The following is a 26,094-nucleotide window of genomic DNA, read 5'->3' as shown; positions in this document are numbered from 1 at the left end:
CTCCGGCTCCGGATTGGCTGAGCGTGAGCCGCGCCCCCGTCACGCCGCCAGCCGGCTGTAGGAGAGGCGGCCCCGCTCGCCTGAGAGCCGTGCGAGCCGGTGCGGCGGAAGGGCGCACAGGCGGCTCGTCGGGTCCCCGACCAGACGACGTAAACCCGGGAGAGGCACGCGTCGTCTCAACGGTGAGGGGACGCCAGTGGGCGGCGGGAGCCCGGGCTCCGGCGCGGCGCCGAGCGAATCCAGCTCCGCAACCGGAAGTGCCTCCGGCGCGGCGCGCCCCGGGAAGTGTGGCCGGACGGAGCCGCACCCGGAAGTGGGATGCTCGGCTGCTCGGGAAGGGATGGCACCCAGCCAGCTGGGATACGGGGTTAAAACAGGTGTTTCTCTCTCTTTGTCTGCTGGAGCTCATTGGAACCTCCCTTTTCGGGAAATGTTGGAGGGTGCAAGTATTTGGCCATGTTTTTGCTTGTCTCATCCTGTTGAAACCCGAGGGGAAACGAGCACTAGGGTTGTGTCCAAGGGCCGGGCTCAGCAGAGGCTTTTAAGAAGTTTCTTTTGCTGTCACCCTCAATTCCCTTACCCCACAGGGATGTGCAGATGGAGGCTGGAGGAGACACTGCTGCCCCGGCCCCTGGGGACGCGGAGGACCTGGAGGACACGCGGTTCCCCAGTGAGGAGGCTGGAGACGGTGGAGGGGTTCACGAGGACCCGCCGGATCCTGGAGACGGGGACCTGGAGAAAACAGGTATGCCCTCCCCTCACGAGGGTCTCGGAAGGAATACCGAGAGGGTGTCACTGTTGCGGGAGGAGTGGGGGGCCAGCGAGGAGCCTTCTGGACTCAGAAAAGTAGTCCAAACCATAGCGGGATCAGTAGGAGGCCACTGTGGACACAGAGTGTAATTTAAATCACCAAGCAATGAACAGGAAATCAGTGGGTGTCAGTGGATGTTCACTGGGGACTTGGTGTGAGTTCAGGTCTTTGAAGAATCAGAAAGGGATCAGCGGGGGTCAATGAGGGGCAATGGGGATTTAGGATGTTTAGGTCAATGAACGAATGACCGGAAGAAAGTTAATACAGCCGAAGGGAAACTATTCAGAAGTCAGTGTCTTTTGGGGGTAGGGTGTTGTTTAAGTCATTGAGGTGGGAAGGGGAATCAGGGGCAACCAATGCACACTCAGTGTTTATGAGGGCTCAGTGGTGGGTTGTTGGCGGCAATCTTTAAGGAACCAGAAATTAGCAGGTGTTAATGGTGATCATTGGTGAGGGGGCAGTGGACATCAGTGAGATTATTTGGAGAGTCGGAGGACCAGTAGGAGGGTTTTGAAGACCTAGGTGGTTGTGTAAAGGTATTTGGTGGAGACTCAATGGGAGTCATTGGGAATCAGTGCTCATTGACCACATCAGAATGAGTGGATGTTAGCAGCGGCGTCAGGAAGGATGAGTGGGCATCACTGAGGATAAGTGGGGGGAGGGGGGGGATCGTGGTCTTAGCGAATTTGGGAATTATTGGCAAGTAGTGGTAGGTACTGGGAGGCATAGGGATCATTGGGAACATGGGAATCAGTGAATGTCAATCAGAGAATGAGGAAATATGAGGTCATTGGGATTTTATGGGAAAATTGTTGATACAATGGTTGTCACTGGGAGATCGGTGGACATTGACTGGAAATGGGAAGAGTGTCAAGGGAAGTCGTGGGTTTCATTGCTGATTGTTAATGATGGCCATGAGGAAGGGTGGTGGAGATCATTATTATAGTCCTGTGTTAGTGTATCTTATGGTGGGTATTATAAGGAGGGGAGTGGATTATCAATCAGAATAAAAGGAGATCAGGGAAGTCAGAGGAGGTCACTGAAGTCCTGGATGTTAGTGGAGATTACCAGTAGTCATTGGGGAAGGAAGAATGAAATACAAGAGGGTCGGGGGAGGTCATCAAAGTCTTGGATGTTAGTAGAGGTTAATGGTAGTCATAGTGGGGATGGAATGCACACGGGGTAAAATAGATTGTGTGTCAGGGAAGTCACTGGAGGTCATTTAAGACCGGGTATTAGTGATGTTAATGCAGGGTCATTGGAATGTTAGTGAACAGCAGTGGGAGTAAATAGGGTGTTAGGGTGCTAGTAGATATTCATGGCTGTCATTGGGAGAATTAGTGGTTATCACCAAAAATATACATGGGTGACCAGAAGAGTCAATGAGGTCATTAGGGATCAGTGAACATCCATGAGAATAAATAAGGGATTAAGAAGGGGTGGGGCAGGGGAAAGGATTGGAATGAGAGAATGTAGAGATATTAGTGGATGTCATGGTGGCCAATGAGGTGAGTAGATACTAGGAGAATACATGAGGGGTCAGAGATGTTTATAGGGGATCACTGAAGATGAAGATATTAATAATGTTCATTCAGAAGCAATATGGTGCTTTGAAGACTTGGAAGTGGCAGTTCCTGAAAGGAGACTAAATAGTCTCTAGGGACATAGAGGGTTCAGTAATGACAGTGAGAGATTGGATTGTTGGGGCTTTAGGGGGACCATGTGGAGGTCATTGAAGGGTGGAGGACACACCTGGAGGTCTGTGTCAGCATCAGGGGTCTTTGGGGGGGACTGGTAGAGATTTGGTAGTCCTTGGGCACATGGGGTGAATGGGAGTCCACAGCCAGATGACCCACCAGGAGTTCCCTTTCAGAATCCGAGACGAAGGATCAGCCACCTGGCCTGCTGTCACCACTGCCCCAGTCAGAGGCCCCATCATGCACCTGTGGGCTTTGGGATCCTGCAGCCTCCGAGAATAGTCCCATGGGGGCCCCTGAGAGTGGCTCTGGGGGCCAGGGTGGGGACCCCAGTGATGAGGACTGGCGCAGCAAGCGAAAGCACGTGTTTGTGCTGAGCGAGGCAGGCAAGCCCATCTACTCAAGATACGGTAGTGTGGAGGCTCTGTCGACGACCATGGGTGTGATGACAGCCCTCGTGTCCTTCGTGCAGAGTGCAGGAGATGCCATCCGCGCCATCTATGCTGGTGAGCAAAGGAGGAGGAGATAGAGCAGGGGATGGTGACTGGGAAAATGACTGGCTGGCCAGCTGGCTGCCTGGGAGACTATCCAGGCAGCCAGGGGTGAGTCCCTGTATGTGGATGGCTGGCCAGGCAACTGTCTGTTGTCTGTCTGTTTGGCCTGCTTGGTTCTGAGTGATTAACTCACCTGGATTTGACTCACTGGCTGGGTACTTCCTTGTTTATCTGCAAGCGTGACTTTGAGGGCTCTGTGGCTGAGTTGGGTGCCTCTGGGTTCTGTGTCAGTCCTTGCTCTGTCTTCCCCTGATCCATGCTGTGTGTCTAAGCTGATTCCTTGACCATCCCATCATATCTCTACAAACATCCAAACTCTGCCAAGTTGTCCTTATCCTAGTCCAAGTGTACCATAGAGTGACCATGTGAGCTTGGGCCAGGAGTGTGTGTGTTCAGGGAAAGAGGAGAAGAGCCCCGCCTGACCCCTCCAGTCACTGCTCACCCATCTCTACCCCTTCGCCTCCCTTACCTCCCCCAGAGGACCACAAGCTGGTGTTCCTGCAGCAGGGCCCACTGCTGCTGGTGGCCGTGTCAAGGACTCCTCAGTCAGCAGCCCAGCTGCGGGGGGAGCTGCTAGCTGTGCACGCACAGATCGTGAGCACGTTGACACGTGCAAGTGTGGCCCGCATCTTCGCACGCAAGCAGAACTACGACCTCCGCCGCCTGCTGGCCGGTTCAGAGCGCACACTAGACCGGCTTCTGGACAGTGTGGAACGGGACCCTGGTGCCCTGCTCCTGGGCGCCGTGCGTTGTGTGCCTCTGGCTCGCCCTCTGAGGGATGCACTGGGTGCACTGCTACGACGGTGCACAGCACCTGGCCTGGCACTGTCAGTGCTGGCGATTGGAGGTCGACTGGTGACGGCAGCCCAGGAGCGGACTGTGTTAGCCGAGTGCCGGCTGGACCCCGCTGACCTGCAGCTGCTGCTCGACTGGGTGGGTGCCCCGGCCTTTGCGGCAGGGGAGGCATGGGCACCTGTGTGCCTGCCCCGCTTCAACCCTGACGGTTTCTTCTACGCCTACGTGGCTCGCCTGGATGCCATGCCGGTCTGCCTGCTGCTGCTCGGCACTGACCCTGAGGCCTTCCATGACATGGCCACCTGCCGGCGCCTGGTTGAAGAGGGCATGCACACCCTTGGTGCCATGCGTGCCCTTGGGGAGGCGGCCAGCTTCTCAAATTTCCCATCAACCAATGCTCCTGCCTACAGTGTGCAGGCTGTGGGGGCACCTGGCCTCCGACACTTCCTCTATAAGCCGCTGGATATCCCCGACCATCACCGCCAGCTGCCCCAGTTTACCAGGTAGGCCCTGACCCTGTGGGCAGTTGGCTAGGCAGGAAAGATTCAGCATCTCATAGACTTGAGGCAGGAGAGAGCCAGGCATTCTCTAGAAGGATGGAATAGAATGGGTGTCTGTCTGATGGGGGAGGCTCAACCACCAACCTCAAGGAATCATTTATTCTGGTGAAGAGGGCCCCAGTACTCCAGGAACCCCCTCGTTTGCTGGGGAAGCTGGGCCTCCAACCACTGAGAAACCTCAAGTCTAATGGGGGAGGCTCAGCTCCCTCCTTTAATTGAACTCCCTAGACTAAGGGGAGACAGGCCAGCCAAGAAAGCCTCCCACTGACCTTGGCCTCCCCTCCCTCCACCACTGCAGCCCCGAGCTGGAGGCCCCATACAGCAGGGAGGAGGAGCGGCAGCGCCTGTCGGACCTGTACCACCGTCTGCACGCACGCCTCCACAGTTCCTCCAGACCCTTGCGCCTCATTTACCATGTGGCCGAGAGGGAGACACTGCTGGCCTGGGTGAGTCCAAGAGGGGTCTGAAAGACTTTATTCCTGACTTCAAGCCTCCTTTTCCTCCACTCTGTCCCCTCTGACCATGACAGGCACCATGAGTCACAGTATGCCTTCGCTTGGGCTATGCCTTGGCCGGCAGCGCTGTTCCTATCATTACACGTGTGTCTTTGAAACACATGAGAATTGCACACTCTACAAGCCTCCTGTACCACTCTTCCTTTCATTGTTACCCCATTAGCAACCAGTACAGTGTCTTCGACTTTGAAGAGGTCCCATAAACCACCATCAGTGTGCCCACTGCTTTCCCATAAGCCCTGCCTGTGCATGAGCCCTACTATTTATTTAGTTTTCCCTCTGGGAGCCCCAGCACTCGTGAACACTACAGGCTTGGTCCCAGGCTGTGCCTTCTACCTGTGTGTCCTCCCCTGAGGTCCTCAGGGCTCCTCTCCTCACTTCCCATGTTGAGGGTCAGCTATTCAGAGAGTTTGGCCAAGGTGACCCCATTGGAAACGGTACCTTCCCCAGGCTCTGCCATTTAGCACACATGTATTAAATCACTTATTGTATGCTTATTGGGTATCAGGCATTGTTCTAACCGCAGGATTTTATTATTTTTAAATTTTCATAACTTTCATTTTCAAGCAATTTTAGACTTGCAAAGATGCTGCAAAATGATACAAATAATTACTATAAGTAGGTCTTTCACCTAGTTTCTCCAGACACTAACCATGGGAGCTTATTAAAATCAGGAAATTCACATCAATACAACAACTAATCCACAGACTTAATTCAGATCTCACCAGTTGCCCCACTAATGTCCTTTCACTGGTCCAGAAGCCAGCCCAGGATCATAGGTTGGTTTATCTATTGTTATCTCCTTAGTCTTGTTTATTCTAGAATCCTCTCTCAGTCTCTTTTTTTTTTTTTTTTTTTTTTTCTGGCATGTGCTTGGCACTTTTGAAAAGTACCAGCTAACTAGTTTGTACAATGTCCCTCAACTTAGGTTTTTCTAGTATTTTATCTTGACTGAATTAAGGTCATGCATTTTTTGGCAAGAATATCCGAGGAGTGAATGATGTGCTCTTCTCTGCATCTGATCAGGAGATCCACATTGTCAGTTTGTCCCATTGTTGATATAACCTAGATCACTTGGTTAAGGTGGGATCTTCCAGATTTCTCTAGTATAAAGTTAGTGTTTTCCCCCTTTATAATTAGTAAATATCTTGTGATTTTTGTTAGGTTTCTCTTTTACATCATACCTTCATGCACTCATTTTAATATCCATGATTCTTGTCTGCAATAGTTACTACTCTGGTGTTTGCCAGGTAGTGACTTTTGAACTCCATCATCCATTCTAGGCATATTGGTTGAGATTCTACTACTATACAGAAGAACTTTTCCTCCCTCTATTTGTTGAATTTTTAATTTTATATCAGTATAGCCTCATGGATTTTTCTTTAACTCATTTGTTCATATAAAAGCCTTTTCTGTCATTTACTTTGGTACATGACAAAAGTATCTCGAGTTAGCCAGCTGGCCCCTGTGTCTTTTTGATACATCTCCATCACTATATGAGCATTCCAATTTTCTGGCACAAGATATTCCAGGCTCATCAAGTGCTTTCTCTATGCTAGTCCCGGAATCAGCCATTTGTCCAAGGAGCCCTTGTAGTGAAGAATGGCATTTCAAAACCAAAATATGGTAGGCCTAGGATTTTAAATTGAGTTGTCAGGGGATGATTCCCTGAAGAGATGGTATCTAAGGGAGAGGTGGCAGGCCATGTGGGTGTCTAGAGCGAGAGTACACCTGGCAGAGGGAAAGGACTGAGCAGATGCTGTGAGGTGAGACAGAACCTGGCTATCTTTGAGGAATAGCAAGGAGAGGTTAGAGTGCTGGAGGAAAGTGAGCAAGGGGGAGAGCAATGACAAGTGATACAGAAAGGTATAGTGACCTGGTCAAGTTAGGTCTCTCTGGTTCGTATATTAAATTGAATTAATCCTCAGATTATGCCCAGGCTACAAAAAATGGTAACAGGTATGGGGAGCTTAAAACCTTATATACAACAACTGCTCAGTAAATGTTAACCATTGTTGTTATACCTGGTCCACAGAGGAGCAAACTGAGATCCAGGGAGTACACACACACACACACACACACACACACACACACACACAGCCAGCATTATCCAGTTGAAGTCACTAGATCCAGCAAATTCCTTGGCCTAGCTGAAAACCCCTAGCCCACCATGACAAAATATTAGTTTACCTATTAGACCAGTGACCAGGTAGCACAAGGTGGGAACCCTTGCCAGATGTGTTTTCCAAACCAGAGACAGGCATGGGGCTTGGGTGGGGTGGACAGGACTGGGCATGGCCAGCTCTGGCCCAACTGACTGACTCTTCTAAACCTGCAGGTGACTTCCAAATTTGAACTCTATACCTGCCTCAGCCCCCTGGTGACAAAGGCAGGTGCCATCTTGGTAGTGACCAAACTCCTGCGCTGGGTGAAGAAAGAAGAGGATCGACTCTTCATTCGTTACCCACCCAAGTACTCCACACCCCCACCAGCCCCAGCTGCTTCCACAGACCAGCCTTCCCATAATGGCTTATTCACTGGACCTTGAGAGGCAGAGTTCTCAGGTTGGGCAATGCTGAGAACTACTACCTTAGGCTTTTACCTTCTGTCTCCACCCTGGAAATGGGGCAGGAGGCACAGAGGACAGTCTGTTTCCACAGCTCCGTCATGCTCTACCACCTCTGGGACAGTCCTTAGTCCTTCCTCTGCCTTCCTCTCCCTCTGCCTCACCTCCTCCACTTGGATGATGTTCGCCTCTGTCAGGGGCTATCTCCTCCGGTCCTGGTACCACATCCCCTGTCCTGCATCAGGAGTCTGTCTCCTTGATGGGCTCTCAGCCCTGAGTGTCCAGGGCTGGCCAGGGTCCCGTTGAGTGGTCCACAGGGGCTCTGGAACTGGGAATGCATGGCCGGCCTGTGACTGGAACCAGCTTGGAGAGAGTTTCAGAAAGAAACAGTACATAAAAGACCTAAATTCAGTTCCTACAAGGACATTCCTTTGCCCTTCACATACGCCATCTTAACCCTGTCAGAAGTGGCCCCCATCAGTGTAACCTGCTGCTGACACCAGTGAGCACGTGGCCTCCAGGGCCTCCCTCCAGGACAGAGCACCTGACTTCACACGTGGCTGAGATCAGACTTTCTGTGGGGAAGGTGCACTCGGCTTTGAAGGCTCTTTGAACTCAACCGTGAAGTGCAGAAAACCTCGCAGTGGCGGTTATGCTAGGATTTGTGAACGAAAGGGGACTCGAACTCTGGGTACCACCGCAAAGCACATGTGCATTTGTCCCAGACTTCCACAACCTGCACCACACAGCACCCTAGAAAAAGGCCTCCCCAGAGTTTGTATGCGCGTGCGCAGCGCTCCCTCCTCGACCCATTTGTGCCCTGTTTTCCCTGCACTGGAGCTGGTGGGCCTGGGGGGTGTACGCATGCGCGCTGCCCCGGCTCAGGGCCGCGGGGCCGCTCGGCTGGAGCTGAAGCCTTGCTCCGGCGCTGGCCAACCGACCGGCGGGCGCGCAGTGCACGCATGCGCACCCGCAGCCTGGCGGGCGGGGGTGCGGGGGCTCGCACAGCGGGTTTGGTTGGTTGGTTGGGGTTTTTTTTGTTTTGTTTTTTTAGCAGTAGTCCTCCAAGGCGCACGCCAGCTCAGGCCCCGCGTTGGAAAATGGCGGGCAAGTTGGAGTCCTTGAGAATGGAGCCCCCCGAAGTCGTGGAGGAGGCTGAGGAGGCTGAAGGTAGTGAGGGCGAGCCGGCCTCTTCCCGGCCAGAGCAGGAGGGAGGGAGCCTGTGGCCCGTTACAGTTATGAGATGTAAAAGAGCAGTACTAAGAAATAAGAATTTAAGCTTTTTATTAAAAAAAAAACAAAAACAAAACTTCACCAAAGGGGAGGCAAATAACGTGCATATTCTCATCATTCAGATCAACTCCACTTTATCAGGCACATTGGTTTAAGTGTTTCGAAGAAACAACTAGACATTTCAGTATGCATTTCTTCAAACAAAAAGGGGGCGGGACGTTGTCACAAAAATCGCCCTGCTCCTGCCACACCGAGGAAACGCAGCAGTAATTCCCCCAGGATCACTTCACACCCAGCCCATATCACATTTTGCGTGGACTCTAAGTCCACGAGACTTAAGAATCGAGAATGGCCTCTCCCACGGACGGCTTCTTTTCTATGGGGCCCTTTGTCCAGAATGACATCCCACAGCCTATTGCCCTAAAGATGATTAGAGATTACTGCGTAGCTTGAAGAAGAAACCTTCCCAATTCGGTGATCCACTGCTATGCCACTAACTTTTTTTTAATTGTAGACATTTTTGGAATGTACCAAAGTACAGCATGGTGAAGGCCCATGTACCCATCACTCTTGTTTCAGCAGCTCTGGACTGTGCCCTCCTTTGATCTATCTTTGTACCCCCTTCCTGCACACTCTTTAAACTACTGTATTAATAATAATATTTGGACTGCATCTTTCCAGATCTACCTATGCAGACATCAACAATAATTATGATTGTTCACTTGTTTATTGTTACTTCCCCAGCACTTAAAACAATGCCTGCTTGGCATGTAGTAGGTGCTCAGTATTTTTTTTTTTTATTTTTTATTTTTTGGTATGAATAATAAGTGTCACACAACAAGCTCTCTTAGGTTAGGGTTACCCATCAAGGGCCAGCTTCCAACGAAGGATAGGCAGGAAGAAGACAGATGCAAATAGATCTCATTTATTGAGCACTTCCTATAGCACTTAAGATAGTCGCAACTATGCTAAAAACCATTTTAGTGTCAAGCTTTCAAATTAGTCAAAATTGAAGTTATGATTAACTTCACCAGCAATGGAGAACATTGAAAAGTATATAAATTACCATTTCTAGCCCCTTGGAAATGGCTTTAAAAAGAGAGGGATAAATCTAGTATTGATTACTCTGTAGGGAAGCAGACTCTCTTGCCTCACTCAGAACTGACCAGTAAAGGCTTTGCTAGAAGCAGTTTGGCAGAATATTTTTAGTGTCTAAAACGCTATTCCATATCTTTAGTCACCATGCTTGGTAATCATAGGATATGCAGATGTGTGGACCATGAAGGATCACTGGAGTGTTGTTAGAAGCAAAACACAAGGAGCAATCGGAAATGTCTAGATTTAGATATACCCATGCCCACTGTGGAATGCCTGGTGGACACTTTTTTAAGCAGTTGGAAAAATATAAGATAAAAATTTTTTAAAGAGTAAGATCGTGGTTTATTGACAAAGAATGAGCTTCAAAAATGATCATACTTTTATGAGAGAAAAGCAAGTTGGGATTTAAAGTAAAAGAGGGGCAGTGTCAACTAGAGCCCCAGATATATTGCACAGAACAATGTCTAAAGGCCTAACCAATCACTCACCACAAGGGACTACTTATATTTTTAGGAGCGTGCAAAGGTGGAGGCATTTTTGTGATTTTTTAAAAGATTTTTTCTTTCAGGAAAATGTAGTGCTATATAATGTTTAATAGAGAAAGTGAAATTTTGAAAGGCATCTGAGGATCATATATTAATATTTATCGATATTAACATCCCAATTTTGATGGTTATACTGTGGTTACCTGGTAGGGCCCCCTTGTATATAAGAAATATACACTGGAATATTAAGGAATAATGGGCCATGATGTCTGCAATTTATGGTACAGAAATGCTCACAGATGAGAAATCCAATACGCAGGCAAATAGCACTGTGGCCTTTTTCTACCACTTTTATGTACATCTGGAATTATTTCAAAATAAAATGTTAAAAGGGATTCATGCTGTACAGGCTGTTTTGTAATATGGATTTCTCAAAAAAAATTTATCAAGATGTCAGTTGGGTTATTTAAGATTTACTGATCACTCATGATGACTAGGACTAGAAATGGAGAGGAAAAACACAGATAGATAGAGCTTTTGCAGAAATAGTTACAAAAGCTAGCTGTAAAAGCCGTGGGGACTCGAGATCACGATCCAAGCCGAAATCACATTGGGCACTGGATGATATTACATGATGATTGTTAATCTTGTCAGTGTGATTACAGGATTGGAGACATCTAAGAAAATGTCCTCAAGTAGTTGAGACTCTAAATGAGATAGTTGGGCATGAAATGACATAAAGCATAGGGCTTGCTTGAAAATAGCTCAGCACGGGCAAAACAGCTGAAGCAAATATGCGTGAATATTAATAGTCGTCAGATCTTAGCCATGCATAATCAAAGTTCATCATGGTGTCCTCTCTACTTTCATGTGTGTTTGAAAATTTTCATATGAAATATAACAAAACAAATAATTACAAATACTTCCCCTTGTTAATAAAGTAGCTTTAATTGTTTTGTTTCATTTCCAAATATTATGAGTATTATAAAAATTAAAAAGTCTCAAGAAGTACAGAACCTATTATTAGTGATTTTATTGGAAAAAGGCAGTAAGATTTAGGGCCAAGGAGAGAAGGGGAAGTTTCATTTCTAACTTCACATATTTCTGTAGTGCTTGAATGTTTTTTGGGTAAGAAAGTAAAAACAGGAATACATGAAATACACTTTACTAAAAGGTCTGAGTATGTTCATCAAACTGTTGACAGTATTTACCTCTGGGGAGGGGAGCAGCTTATTGAAGAAGGGGCTGTTGCTGAGAAGAAGCTTTTACTTTTTAGTCCATGTTTTTCTACATTTGTTTATTCTGGAATTAAAAATTCAAATGAAAATCAAATTAATGCATACTAACTTACAGATGATTTCAAACAAGACATGTAAAGAAAGTAAATATAGCACCAAACATTTTAACAAAACTTAATAAGCTTAGGTTAAAAACCCCTGACCTACAACATGGTTTTTTTTTTAAGACGTATTTATTTACTTGAGAGAGAGTGAGAGCAGGTGTGGGAAGGAGAGGAAGATGGAGAGAAAGTCTCAAGGAGGCTCTGCGCCAAGTGTGGACCTGAGATCATGACCCAAGCCAAAACCAAGAGTCAGACACTTAACAAACTGCACCACCCAGGTGCCCCTATAACATGATTTTTAGTGGCTGCAAAAAAATTTCATTCTATAAATGTGCTGTAGTTACTAAAATATCTTTAGGTTGCTTCCTTTTTTAAGATTAGAAACAATGAACAACTTCCCCACCGTTACTTATTTCCTTGAGATAGATTCCTAAATATGGAATTTATCATCTAGAGGATTTAAATAATTTTTTGATATTTATTACCAAAAAGCTTGAAATGTAATCATGATTTTGCCTATCAGATTGGCAAATGAGGGCGTTAGCATATGTGGCTGCTAAGGATACAAGGAAGGAATCTTTTGTGGGCCTCCTTGAAACAGGTGGAAAACAAGTTCATAAATCTAGTCAAATTTAGTAGTACACATGCTCTTTAATCCAGCTGGTGGCCTAGGAGGAGTTTGTGGGTTTTTTTTTTAGTTGTTATAATTTTAAAAGTAATGCAGGTTCATGTTAAATACATACGGAAGTATATATGGTGAAAAGTGTCTTTGAGTCAGGATCTGATAAGGTCTTCTCCTTACAGTTGAATGATAGATGTGTCAAGTCCTTTTGATTTACTAGTTTCCCCCTCCCTCTTTTTTGTTTTTTCTTTGCAATCTATTTATTGAAGAAACCAAATTGTCCTGTGGAGTTTCCCAGCATCTGCATCCCCATGGTATCATTTAACATGTTTCTTTTTCTCCCCCTTTTATTTCTTCTGAATTGGTATTTAGGTCAAGAAACCTGGTAAGATTCCTGGACTGTTTTGTTTTGTTTTGGTTTGATTTTTGGCAAGAATCCTTCATAAGTGGTATTGTCTTCTTCCATGAGGAGGCTCATAACATCTGGTTGTCTCTTTTTGATGCTAGCAACAACCATTTCCTACACCCATCAGTTCTTTAAGAATTTGCAAATTGTGGCCTGTCATGATTTTTTAAAAATTCATATGCAATCTTTCTGCCCTACCGCATCACTTAGAACTTCATATTGATTTTAAACAGCAGCAGCAGCAGCAAAAGTGCATCCCCTCCTTTCACCCTGAATTTCATTTCACTAAGGGGATGCCTGTGGTGTTCTCTGACTTCTTAGGAGAAGTTGACCCTTAGTTCTGACTCATCCAGCACACATCATAAACCTCCGGGGCAAGGGACGAGGTCTTACAGCAACCCTGCTCTGGCTGGAAACCTGGCCCCCCAGCCTGTCCTCAGTTCCAGCTCAGGGGCTCCCCAGAACTCACTGTGCCTTTTCTTCCTCCCTTCCCAGATAGGCCTGGACCTTTCCTCCATCCTATAATTCTGGTTTTCATCTCTGCAGGGCAGACCAAGTCTTTGAAGATGACTGAAGACTTGCTGGCAATGGTGAAAAAACTGCAGAAAGGTCATGCATCTCTTTGTGTCTGAGGCTCAGTGTGGGGCTTTGAGGCAGGCACATGTGGTTCAAACTGAGTCCCCTTAACTCACGACCTGAGAAATTATCCCATTGTGCATTCTCCCCCTTATACAGTTTAATTCTTTGAACCAAAAGTACAGCTTCAAAATTCAAGAAGTATTAAGGAGACAGAAAAGCCTACTGTCTTACACATACACTTGCCATCCGTGTCCTTGGCCCAAGGGATAGCAGCAACTATTTTTAAAGTCTTAGTTTTTTTTTTCCAGAGATTAGAACACATACATATTGTCCTCCCTTTTTATATACAAACAGCAAATGTCAATGCAAATGATTGCACTTGCTTCGCTTGTTGAGGGGGCCTAGGAGCCAGCCTACATCCGGGTGGGGGCAGAGTGCTGGCTAGGTTTGAGGTTTGGCCCCCAGCCCAGCCCATCTGCAACTTAAAATACTATGATCCATTGGTCTGTTTGATCTGTTCCAAATAAAAGAGAACCCTCTTCCTCCAGCCCTGCACACTCATGACTACCTGGAGGAGTGCATTGGGGCTACTGCCTAGGCTAAAATTAGGTAGAGAAATTACAGGACTGGAAATGCAGAGTGACCATGACATTCTCGAGTAAAATGAAGACCCTCAGGAGTGTAAGTCATAATCAGCACCTTGGAGAGCATTCACTCTCCTAGCAGTCTCAGGAGATAGAGTTGGTGGCCTCAGAAAATCAAGGGCTTGAGTTTATTAACTCCAGAACTCCAGTCAGAGTTGGTAGTGAGACCCAGCAAGGGTTGGGAAGCTTTTGCCCCAAATCTGTGCTGCTGACCTTGAAGCCAAAGAGAGATGAGGAGGAAGTCTTCTCCATAACAGAGCCCAAAAATTGGGACTGTAAGAAGCTAGAGATTGTTCCCTAAAGAGAGCATGATCTCTCTGTCACTGGAAAACTTTAAAGTTGCCACCCACAAGATGAAAACAGCATTGTCCCCATTTCTCAAATGAGGCCAATACCAGAGTCAGATGGGCAGTGACTGCCAGGCTTTTAACAGGGTGGAGATCACTGTCTCCCACTTCACTCAAAATTACATCTAGAAGCCTCCACCATGTCATGTCCCAGGAGGCCCTTTGTGATCTGTCAACCCCACTTTCCCCTACCTTGCCTCCTGGTACTTTCACCTTACTCATTAAACTCACATCAGCCCTTCTCCCCCCACCACCAGCCCCTTAGCCATTACTTTGGGCATGTGCGTTACTCAGTCCCACTGCTGGGGCTTTGTACTTGTCCCTCTGCCTGGCAGGGTCTCCCTACTCCCCACGCGACAAAACTGCAGGTTTTCAGGTAGGGCCCTTCCATATCAAGCACCTCTATCCTTTCACCCTTGAACCCCTTGCTTCACTTTATTTCCATCTGCAGCAGTTATCGCCACCCACATTGATAGCAAATATCTTTGCTCAATGTCTATCCCACCAGTGCAAAATGGAAGCCCTTGCAAGGGCTCCTTACAGAGCCCAGCACACAGCAGGCACTCAATAAATGAGTTTTGATTGCTAGTATCAGAGACACTGTGCCAACACTCACCCATCTCTATCTGCCTTAGACAGCCAGGCATCTGTCTTCTCTGGCTCAATCTTTCTTTCATGCTGCAGAGGGAAGCCTGGAACCACAAATTGAAGACCTGATTAACCGGATTAATGAGCTTCAGCAAGGTAAACTCCAGGACCTACACTTCCTAGCTAGCCAGGAAGTACCTGGACTTTGAATGCCTCCACTGCCTCATCTATAAAGTCCAGGCACCTTCACATTGATGAAAGAGGAGTGTGCAGTGTCATAGTGTGCAAGAGAATAGCAAAGTTAGAAGCTGCACTCACACAAAGTCTTCTTCTCTGCTTTTGCCCAGCAAAGAAGAAATCCAGCGAGGAACTGGGAGAAGCCCAAGCTCTCTGGGAGACCCTGCATAGGGAATTGGACTCCTGTAAGTGGGACCAAAAAAGGGACCCACAGATCTTATGAGCACCGTCAGTGTTCTCTGTACACCTCAGAGCTTTGCATCGGCTCTTCCCTCCATCTGCAATGCTCTTATCTGTATGATACCGATTGTCTCTTTGCTATCGCAAGTCACATTTCAGCTCTTAGCCCAAACTTTATTCTAACAGATCTACCTTGACCACCCCATCTAAATATGGATTACCACCTTCCCTCTGTCACTCCCACTCCCCGGCGTGATTTGTTTCTTCAGAGCCTTTATTTCCACTTGACATAGTGTATTTATTTCTAGGCATCTCTCCCATTATAAACCCCTGTGCATTCTGCAAGGGCTTCACTCCTTTGTCATCTACAGAGAATGTGGACACGGAGATGTGCATCAAGATGGTCCCCAATGGGAGATGGTTGAGGGTGGCAAGAAAAAATACCTCCCCTGCCCTGGCACTGTACCATACGTTCTGTAACTTTGATATGCCTTTGCATGAAGTTGCAATGGGGGCACAGAATGTGACCTCTGGAGGCTCAAAGTGTCACTGTGTTTTCCAGTGAATGAAGAGAAAGTGCATCTAGAGGAGGTCTTGAACAAAAAGCAAGGTATTTATCAGCTGCTCTGTCTTCATTGTTCTACCCCCATTCTACCCACAAGAGACCACATTTCCCAGAACAGCTAGAGGAGTCCCACTGAAACCTGAGTCAGGGTGTTTCACTCTCTGCTCAGACCTCTCCCTTGGCTGCCACCTGACTCAAAGACACTAACGGCCCCCAAGTGCCCTCCAATGTGTGATACAATGTGGGGCCCATTACCTCCACCCAGTCTTGACTCCCCAAGAGTTCACACAGGCTACCTTGATTCCTCTTCCTACAGAGGCACTGAGTATCCTCCAGTTGTACTGCCAAAGGAAGGAAAGTGGAGCTCATAGGTAAGAGGTCCTGCTCAATTTTTCCTCAACCTGAAGGAGGAGGGAGCAAGAGCTAGGGAAAATATACCCTGGACACACACTTTTCATTTTTTCTTTCCATAAAATAGAGTAGCTAGACAAGAGACTTCTCTGCTCATCTTTGATATCAGATGATGGTGTTGAGGTTAAGTCACTCATTTGATCATTCATTGTTCATTTCTTTATTAAATAAATTTCACTCACTGGTATTATTCTAAATCATTTTCTGTTGATTATTCATCTTTTCTACCATCCATTCATTTGTTTATTTATCTACCCATTTAGGCCCCCAGTCATCCACTTACTCACCTGTCCACCCACTCACCCATTCATCCACACATCTATGTAATCATTTTCCAGACAGCCATTATGTCTCCAGCTTTCCAACCAATCTTCCATCCATCCAATCATCCACTCATCCTCTCTCCATCTTTCCAACCACCCATTCATCTAGCTGATCATTTTTTCACCCAGTCATCCATCCAGACATCTATCCATCCTTCCAGCAATTCATTTCTTTGTCCAGCCATCATCCCTCCACTCATCATTTCTCCAACCAGCCGTTGTCTCTTCAGCCAGTCATTCACCCATCAGTTATTGTCCATCCAACCACCTATCCATCCATCTCTCCATCCTTCGAACCTTTCCTTAACACGTACTTGTAACCAGAGGTCTCACACCCTGGTGTACCATGATTTTAACTATGTGGGAAAACCTGATGATAAAGTAGGTGTATGCTTAACTACACTACACCACACAGACTGTCTGATGAGCAGTTTATGTCCATTTTTCTACCTAATCCTCACATTAATTACAGGAGTTAAGGACTACTGTTACCCTCCCACCACTATCACCATTTTACATATGAGGAAACAGATCCAGACTTGCTAAGTAACTTGTCCAGGGTCAGAGTGGAATAGCAGATCTAGGACTCAAGCTGAGACTTCAGAATCTATTAAGCTAAACTACTATACCCCTCACAGAGGTTTCTCGGGAAGGCATAGTTTGATGAGGGACAGGATGGACAGGGTAATCATCTCAATAGAGGCCCATAAAGTTGCACATCCAGTCACAGGAGAAAGGACAATGATGAAAGTTGTGAACAGACCACTGCCATTTCCCAATCCTGCTGAAGGAAGTGAGGGCTTATTCAGAGATATGACTAAGAGTTGTCTTTCTCCTTCCAGGAAGAACATGTTGCAGGACTGCACAGAGCAAATTTCTATCCATAACTCTCAGGTCGCAGAGAATTGCAGACAGAGGAAGCTGGGGTAACTGCTGGGGTAACCCTGGTCTATGGCCCAGCGTGGTGCTGGTTGAACATGAGAGTGGGGCTTGCATCAGGGAGTCTGTTGGAAGAGGAGCTATTGGAACCAAGGCGTGGAGGAAGAAGCCTATAAAGGGGATCCTAGGAGAGGGAGCACAGGGCAAAGATCCAGAGGCCTCCCACAGGACTCCCCAGACTGGGCCAGGCTGGCTGTCAGTCCTACCATATATCCTCTCATTCCTCGGTATTTGCCTGTAGGTTGCATGTTGAAGAACAGCTGGAGAATTTGATGGGCCAGCACAAGGAACTCTGGGAATTCCACGTGAGCCATCCTCATTGCCTCCAACCACAGCCCTTCCTCTCCTGGTTTCAGTATCTCCACTGACTGACTCACTGTCCACCCACTGCTCACCACAACTCCATGGGATAGTCCTTGACTCCTCTTCCTCTTACCCACCTACTAAGCTTTTCAGGTTTTACCTTAAATCTAGCCACCTCTTACCATGTCCCGTTGCCATGCCTGGCATCTTTGCCCAGATTGTTGCTAAGCATCCTGCTTCCTTCCTACTCACCTCGAGTTTGCTCCCTTTGCAATGGCAAATGGGAACCTTGAAGGCCATGGTCTGATCATTCCTTCATTCAACTAATGAATAAAGGAAGAGACAGTGAGGAGATAAAGGGGTCAACTATTTGCTGTCCCCAGGATGGCTGGGGGCAGGGAAGGCATACTCAGACTCTAAACAAAAAGATAAGTGGATCATGTAATGTCAGGGGAAGGTCTCTGAGCAGGTGACATCTGAATGCAGACATAAAGGAGGAAAACATGCAGGTATCTTGGTGCAGATGTTCCTGTTAGAAGGAGAGGCCAATGCCAAGGCCTTGAGGCTGAAGCGTGCCCGGGTTATTTGTAGGAGAGCAAGGGGAAGCCGGTGGAGGATGAGGGAAATGAGAAGAGATTTGCGAGGCACCCTGGGACGTGGAGAGCTTCTGGAGAGGAAATGAGTCCCCATCACCACCAGGCCACAGCTGGAACTTCACATCGAGTTAATAGTTGAATGAATGAATGACATAATTCGGGTAAGGGGACAGACGGACGGACAGGTCTCCTCTCTCGCAGATGCTGAAGCAGCGACTGGCCTGGGAGATCCGTGCTCTGCAGAGCAGCAGGGAGCAGTTGCTCACCGAAGGTGGGACGCCGGGCCGGGGGTGGGGGGACCGGTGGGGGCCGGGGGGGGGGGGGCGCCTAGCCCGCGGGAGCCGCCGGGGACCTGACGCCCCGGCCGCCCGCAGAGAGCCGGGCCCTGGCCAAGCTGGAGGACGTGGAGCGGCGGCTGAGCTCGGCGCCCGAGGCCGGGGGCGTCCAGGCGGTGGACGACGGGTGAGAGCGGCCGGGAGCCGGGGCCGAAGCAAGGAGCCAGGGGGCGGGGAATGGGCCGGCCCTGCCCCCCGCAAGGACCCGGCCCGGGACGGGGTCCGCGGGGCCTCTGGGGCGGCGCTGCTCGTCTGAGGTCCCCGGCGGGTCCTCCCCGCGCCGCCCCACCTGGTCCTCTTCTTCCTCCCCGCGCCCGCCGCTCTCCAGGCTGAAGGCGGAGCTCGAGGAATTCGGGGGGCAGGGTCCTGCCCAAGCCCACTGCGCCCCAAAGCACGGAGCCTGCGAAGGAGCGGTAGGGAGCCTGGCGATGGCGGCGAGGGGTGCCCCCGGAGCCCCCCGGGAGAGCGTCAGTGGGGAGCGGGGCGCCCCGCGGGGCACGGGGCACGGGGGGGGGGGCAGCGGCCGCCGGCGCCCTGACTCGCGGCCCCCGCAGGCTGGCTCGGGCCCCGGCGCCCCCCGCGACGACCTGCAGCCGCGCCCAGAGCAGTAGGACCCGCCCGGAGCCCCGCGCCCCGCGCCCCGCGCCCCGCGCCCGCCCGGCGGCCGAGAAATAAAGGCAAGGATTCGGGCTTCCTCCCCTCCCGCCTGAGTCTGTGCGCGGCGCGGGGCGGGGCGGGGCCTCGGCCGGCTCGGGAAGCTCGGGGCGCCGCCGCAGCACCCCGCCTCCGCCGCCCCGCTCCGCCTCCTGTCTGTCCGCCGACAGGCGCCAGAGGGAGCGGGGCAAGACCCCACGTAGGGTCCTGTCTGTGCCCCGTGGTCCGGAGGCCATCCCAGCCTCTCCGGAGCCGAGCGCCGGCTGCCCCCGACCCCCTCTGACCTCCCAGCCGTCCCCTGCTCCCCCCCACACTCCCACTGACCTCCCAGCCGTCCCCACCCCCGACCCCCTCTGACCTCCCAGCCGTCCCCTGCCCCCCTCCCACTGACCTCTCAGCCGTCCCGATCCCCGACTCCCACTGACCTCTCAGCTGCACCCTGCTCCCCCCCGACCCCCTCTGACCTCCCAGCCGTCCCCTGCCCCCCTCCCACTGACCTCTCAGCCGTCCCGATCCCCGACTCCCACTGACCTCTCAGCTGCACCCTGCTCCCCCCCGACCCCCTCTGACCTCCCAGCCGTCCCCTGCTCCCCCCCACACTCCCACTGACCTCTCAGCCGTCCCCATCCCCGACTCCCACTGACCTCTCAGCTGCACCCTGCTCCCCCCCATTCCCACTGACCCCTCAGCCACCCCTGCCCCCCCATTCCCACTGACCCTCAGCCGCCCCTGCTCCCCCCATTCCCACTGACCCCTCAGCCACCCCTGCTCCCCCATTCCCACTGACCCCTCAGCCACCCCTGCTCCCCCATTCCCACTGACCCTCAGCCGCCCCTGCTCCCCCCATTCCCACTGACCCCTCAGCCACCCCTGCTCCCCCATTCCCACTGACCCCTCAGCCACCCCTGCTCCCCCATTCCCACTGACCCCTCAGCCGCCCCTGCTCCCCCATTCCCACTGACCCCTCAGCCACCCCTGCTCCCCCCATTCCCACTGACCCCTCAGCCGCCCCTGCTCCCCCCATTCCCACTGACCCCTCAGCCGCCCCTGCTCCCCCCATTCCCACTGACCCCTCAGCCGCCCCTGCCCCCCCACCCCCACACACCGCACCTTCGCCTTTGGCACCCTGGCGGAGCACTGTTTCCTCTCCGAGCCTTTGCCCTGCCCTGTCCTCCTGTGGGGCCCCCTTCCCCTAGGCCTCTAACAACTGCAAGTCTGTGAAGTCTGTCGACTTCCTTGAAGGCTGGCCTGGGGGACCCTATTTCAAGAGGCACCTTGCACCAGGGTGTTGGCCATTTACTGAACACTCTTCACAAAATGCCGGTGCTGATTGTCTGCTGCGTGCCAGGCAGCAGCATAACCTGTGAATTTAAATGGCGTGGTTAGCGTCTCACTGAGGGAGGCAGTGGTGCCAGAGCAGGGGGGTGAGGGGTGCAAGGGAGGAAGGGAGCCCTTCGGGCATCTGGGGAAAGGTGCCCCCGGCAGGGAGCATGGCTCGTGTAACGGCTGTGGGGTGGGATCGAGCTTTGTTCTGTTTGAGAAACATCTGGAGGGAGATAGTGTGCTGGAGCACAGTGAGGTAAAGGGTGTGTGGGGGGGGCGGTTAATACTGGAGAATTGCTGGGGACCCAGCCACGTCTGGCCCTGTCTGTCTAGTCTGTGTGCGGGGTTCTTGGAAGGGGCTGACACACAGCAAACCCTCAGTATATGCTAGTTATCACCCGGATCCGCAGGCCTGCTGTCCACCTGCCTTAGGCCAGCCTCCAGGCATCTTTAGGGGACCTTTGGTGTCTCTGTGTCACACAGATGGCACAGCCTGGATATTATGCCAATTTATTATTTTCCTCCTAGATTCAAATCCTGGCTTCCCTGCTCACTGGCAGAGGTTACTCACAGTAACCTCAGCAAATTGATTAATGTCTCCCAAACACAACTGCCAGATTTGCAAAATGGTGATACCAACCTCGCAGAAATTACTATAAACCTAGCTAACTCCTTGCTCCTCTAGTGCGATTGCCTCCTGTGGGTACAGGATAAGGAGATGGTCGATTGCCTCCCAGGCTGAACTCTGAAGAGTGGAGACTGACCAGCCCTACTGTGCCTCCCTGGGTTCCAGTAAAAGGCCTGAAAGCAACCCAGCCTGAAAACAGATGCCCCTTTCAGCCATCGCCTGGATATTTTTGTACATGCATGGAATCCACTGAACTTCCTTACATCTGAAGGCTACTGATGATTAATTTTTCATTGTTTCCATGTGCCCGTAGTTCTTATTCTTAACCATTTTTCTTCTCTCTCATATAAAATAAACACTGGCTTATTCCATATTCCTGGAGTTCCCCAAAAGTTCATACTTGGAGTGGTTGCTTCTTCACTCTCACACACTTCCCTTTGTCCTCTGCTTGTAGGTTAAGGGCAGTTGTCAAATTATTCCCCTCCACCCCCTCCCTGGGAAGGAAAGGATCAAACGGTGTTCCAGTCAGGGAATTCTTTTAGTCTTTTCATCTTTATTCTGTTGGGGTTGTGGGCTTGGAATGGGAGACTAAAAGGACAGGAGACCGATATTTGGGACTGTGGAACAGCAGTGTGAGAAGTGAGCCTTTAAAAGATGGAGTCGTAAATGGGAGCTGCACTGCCCAGCGTGACAGCTCCAGGCCGGCCATGTGGGGCTTCTGAGCACTTAGAGTGGCATTAGCTGGTCCAAACTGAGGCATGGCCCAAGTACAAAATGCCTGCCAAATTTCAAAATCCTGGAAGAAGGAAAAAAATTAAAATGCATCATTAACAATTCTTATGTTGATTACATATGTAAATGATACTATTTTGTGAGTAGGAGTAGTCATAATATTTAATGACCATACTGGCTTACATAAAATGTTAAGGTTAATTTCACCTTGTTTTTTCTTAATTTTTTTTAATGTGGCTAGAACATTCTAAATTACATGTTAAGTGACACCATATGATTGTCTTTCTCTAATTGACTTATTTCACTCAGCATAATACCCTCTAGTGTCATCCACATATATGTAAATGGTAAGTATTGGTCCTTTTTGATGGCTAATATCCCATTGTATATATATATATATATATATATATATATATATATATATATACCACATCTTTATCTATTCATCTGTCAATGAACATCTTGACTCCCCGGTTTGGCCATGGGGAACATTGCTGCTATGAACATTGGGGTGCCCGTGCCCCTTCGCATCACTACCTTTGTATCTTTGGGGTAAATACCCAGTAGTGCAATTGCTGGGTCATAGGGTAGCTGTATCTTTAACTTCTTGCAGAACCTCCAAATTGTTGTCCAGAGTGGCTGCATCAGCCTGCATTCCCACCAACAGTGCAAGAGGGTCCCCTCTCTCCGCATCCTTGCCAACATTTGTTGTTTCCTGTTAATTTTAGCCATTCTGACCCGTGTGAGGTGGTATCTCACTATGGTTTTGATTTGTATTTACCTGATGCTAAGTGATGTGGAGCATTTTTTCATGTGTCTGTTGGCCATGTGTAGGTCTTCTTTGGAGAAATGTCTGTTCATGTCTTCTACCCATTTCTTGACTAGACTTGTTTTTTTATTTATTTATTTATTTATTTATTTATTTTGAGTGTTGAGTTTGGTAAATTCTTTACTGATCTTGAATACTATCCCTTAATCTGATGTGTCATTTGCAAACATCTCCCATTCCATAAGATGCCTTTTAGTTTGGCCCGTTGGCTTTTGATTTGCTATTTGTTCTCTTGGCTCAGCTAACCTCCCTCTGCCCCCTGCTTACTGCCTCTGTCTGCAGGGCTTGTATTCATTTCCTGTCATTTTTTTTCTCAGAACTTTGCTCCTTTGTCTTTCAAGTTCACATGTGAATGGCCCCGGGGCAGCTCAGCATTTGCAAAAGCTGAAGAGCATGCCTCAGGGAACCTGAGGTAGACTGGAGCCAACTGTGGGAAGCCGGCGAGGAGCCAGAGGGACTGGACGGGTTCCCACAGAGGGGTGGGTGAGGGAGAGTCCCAGCGACCTCAGTAGACATTCTGGGGTATTGCATCCTCTGCCCAGGCCATGGGGCAGGCTGGGCGACTGACCTGTGGGCTCCTGGGGCCAGACTGCTGGGCCATACACCTGCTCTGTGACTTCACCGGGTTGTTTAGCTTCTCTGAGCCCCAGGTTCCTCCCCTGTAAAGCACAGCGTTATTGTGAGAGTTAAGGAAACAGATAATATAGAGAAAGTGCCTAAGACAAGACTTGGCACAGCAGGAGCACTCTGTTGGAGACAGCTACCATCATTACAAAGAATTTTCATATTTGCTTTGCGTCACCACTTGAGCAGTCCCCACAGCAATCCTAATCAACACCATAGGTTTCTGTCAGGAAAGGAAAACTGATGATCGCTTAACAACCAGGATAGAGGGGCACCAGGGTGGCTCAGTGACTGAGCTTCTCCCTTTGGCTCCCCATGATCCTGGGGTTCTGGGATCGAGTCCCACATTGGGCTCTCTGCATGGAGCCTGCTTCTCCTCCCTCTGCCTATGTTTCTGCCTCTCTCTCTGTCTCTCATGAATAAATAAAATCTTTAAAAAAACAACATAGAAAAACCAGGATAGAGCTACTATTCAAGCCCGGGGCTTCCTAAATGGAGTCTAGAATTCTTGTTCTGTATGCCACAGCATGCTGCATTCTTTCCTATTCCATCCAGGTTGGTCTGGCTTTTTTTTTTTTTTTTTAATTCAATCAATCAACATAAAATGTATTATTGGTTTCAGAAGTAGAGGTCAGTGACTCATCTGTCTTATATAATACCCCCCCCCTTTTTTGCTTCACTTTTTAAGAAAACAATTCAACTGAATAAAATTTAAAGATCTTACTGGCTTTCTTCAATGATTCATTATTGAGGCAGCATCCAATCTGGCAGATAGAAAGTTGCCCTGAGGAGCTGTACAAAGTGAAAGACTTCTAGGTTAAAGGGGAGCAGGAACGAGGAAGTTAGACCAGGCTAAAAAGAGTTGGTTATTGCAAAGTCACTTTATTTTAGGAGACGGTAGGGGTCTCTCAAAAAATGACCTAACTAGCACTGCTTTGCAACTGTCTTTTTGGTAGGTGCATAAGTTTTTCTTTTTTTTTTTTTTATTTTATTTATTCATGATAGTCACAGAGAGAGAGAGAGAGAAAAAGGCAGGCAGAGACACAGGCAGAGGGAGAAGCAGGCTCCATGCAGGGAGCCCGATGTGGGATTCGATCCCTGGTCTCCAGGATCGCACCCTGGGCCAAAGGCAGGCGCTAAACCACTGCACCACCTAGGGATCCCCTGCATAAGCTTTTTTACCAAGTTACTACTTTAGTGATTTGTTGATTTTATTTTTTTTGTTTTTTGGACTTTTGATGCCAGCTTAGGCCAGTTTTCCCAGGATCCCATCTGCAGGCTCTGTAAGGAGTGGGGTGTCCCTGGGCTCTCATCCTTGAAAAATTGTAAAGGATGAAAAATAACTTTCCCTCTTCCCTTTATGGTGAGTGCTTGCCTGAGACCCCTTTTTCTCTAGGGCAGCTTCTAAATGGATAAGCTTATCTAGGTTAAAAGTTCTCCACTGAGGCCACCCTAATTCAGGATTCTCTTTGATATGTTTAACCTGCTTGTTCACCCTTAAAATTTCATTCACCTGAGGCCTCTGGCTGGCTCCACTCCAGCTTGAGTCAGACCCTGCTCTAGCCCGGTCCGGTTCCGGTTCTGATCCCTCTGAAGTGCTCGTAGGTCCCGCAGCCTCCTCACGACCCGAGAGGGCCCGCCCGGCTCCGTGGGCCTCAGAGCAGGAGCCCCTGGGGCCCCGCGGGTGCCGTGGCCGGTTGCTCTGGCTCCTGGGGGAGGCCGGGGCTCTCCTGGGCTACCGTCTCCGACCCAGAACCATCGAAGGATGAGCTGAGACACACTAACAGTCTTTAAGAGGTTATTTGTGCAAAAGTCCTTGGCGTCGCCCAGCATCCCAGTGGGGGACGGCAGGTGCTGGGCGTCGAGCTGGAAGGCTCTCAGCGCGGCCGGGCCTCCCTCGGGGCCTGCACGGGGCTGGCGCTCGCTGGCCCAGACGCAAAGCCCGGGAGGCATCGGACCCGTGGGATCCTCTCCCTTGCTGGCTTGGAGGCTCCAGGGCCCAGGTGACCAGCAAGGTGCGGCTTCTGTGAGCCCGGGGTCCGCCAGCTGTCAGCCAGCAGGGACGGCTTTCAGGCCCCTTGGCGTTGTGAGTACTTCCCATCAGCTCAGGAGCGTGTTGGGAAAGGGCCTGCGAGCTCGAGCGTAGGTCAGGTTTGCAGCCGCATCCAGTCACGGTCCCCGATTTTCTCTAATCCTTTCATATTTTAAAATGTAACAAGGGCGGGATCCTTGGGTGGCGCAGCGGTTTGGCGCCTGCCTTTGGCCCAGGGCGTGATCCTGGAGACCCGGGATCGAATCCCACGTCGGGCTCCCGGTGCATGGAGCCTGCTTCTCCCTCTGCCTGTGTCTCTGCCTCTCTCTCTCTCTCTCCTCTGTGACTATCATGAATAAATAAATAAAATCTTTAAAAAAAATAAAAATAAAAAAAAAATAAAATGTAACAAGGGCTTAGATTAAGGACCGAAAAACAGGGGTGAACTTGTTGGCCAGCTGCTGGTCTAGAGAATCAACAAAACAATACAAGGAAGCTGAATTGCCAATGTCTGCCGTGTAAATCCACCCCCCGTGGCTGA

The 26,094-nt window shown here is 49.5% G+C and overlaps 3 protein-coding genes across 7 annotated transcripts; 2 read left to right on the top strand and 1 right to left on the bottom strand.

The window, feature by feature from the left end:
- Positions 1-39: 39 nt before the first annotated feature.
- Positions 40-11,270, top strand: MON1B (MON1 homolog B, secretory trafficking associated). The gene is made up of 6 exons (XM_038538252.1): positions 40-182; positions 588-745; positions 2,685-3,014; positions 3,541-4,360; positions 4,716-4,863; positions 7,271-11,270. Exons 2-6 carry the CDS (start codon positions 598-600, stop codon positions 7,478-7,480), a joined length of 1,656 nt encoding a protein of 551 aa, XP_038394180.1. The 5' UTR covers positions 40-182; positions 588-597; the 3' UTR covers positions 7,481-11,270.
- Positions 8,434-22,129, top strand: SYCE1L (synaptonemal complex central element protein 1 like). 5 transcript variants are annotated; one of them, XM_038538255.1, is made up of 12 exons: positions 8,434-8,668; positions 13,231-13,293; positions 14,894-14,998; positions 15,190-15,264; positions 15,822-15,869; positions 16,141-16,195; positions 17,401-17,484; positions 17,739-17,802; positions 18,598-18,667; positions 18,771-18,858; positions 19,060-19,144; positions 21,418-21,588. In XM_038538255.1, the coding sequence occupies exons 1-12, from the start codon at positions 8,461-8,463 to the stop codon at positions 21,448-21,450; spliced, it is 978 nt and encodes a 325-aa protein (XP_038394183.1). In that variant the 5' UTR covers positions 8,434-8,460; the 3' UTR covers positions 21,451-21,588. The 5 variants fall into 5 exon arrangements, with proteins under 5 accessions (XP_038394183.1, XP_038394182.1, XP_038394184.1 ...); XM_038538254.1 differs by having other exon boundaries at positions 21,394-21,588; XM_038538256.1 differs by lacking the exon at positions 19,060-19,144 and having other exon boundaries at positions 21,394-22,129.
- On the bottom strand, positions 21,886-25,814 carry LOC111096078. Its single transcript, XM_038538259.1, has 3 exons — positions 25,035-25,814; positions 23,466-23,556; positions 21,886-22,132 (listed from the first exon to the last, which is right to left on the bottom strand). Exons 1-3 carry the CDS (start codon positions 25,472-25,474, stop codon positions 21,890-21,892), a joined length of 774 nt encoding a protein of 257 aa, XP_038394187.1. The 5' UTR covers positions 25,475-25,814; the 3' UTR covers positions 21,886-21,889.
- Positions 25,815-26,094: the final 280 nt, after the last annotated feature.

The sequence above is a fragment of the Canis lupus genome, chromosome 5, assembly GCF_011100685.1.
Source record: "Canis lupus familiaris isolate Mischka breed German Shepherd chromosome 5, alternate assembly UU_Cfam_GSD_1.0, whole genome shotgun sequence".
NCBI lineage: Eukaryota > Metazoa > Chordata > Mammalia > Carnivora > Canidae > Canis > Canis lupus.
This window is presented reverse-complemented; position numbering and strand designations above follow the sequence as displayed.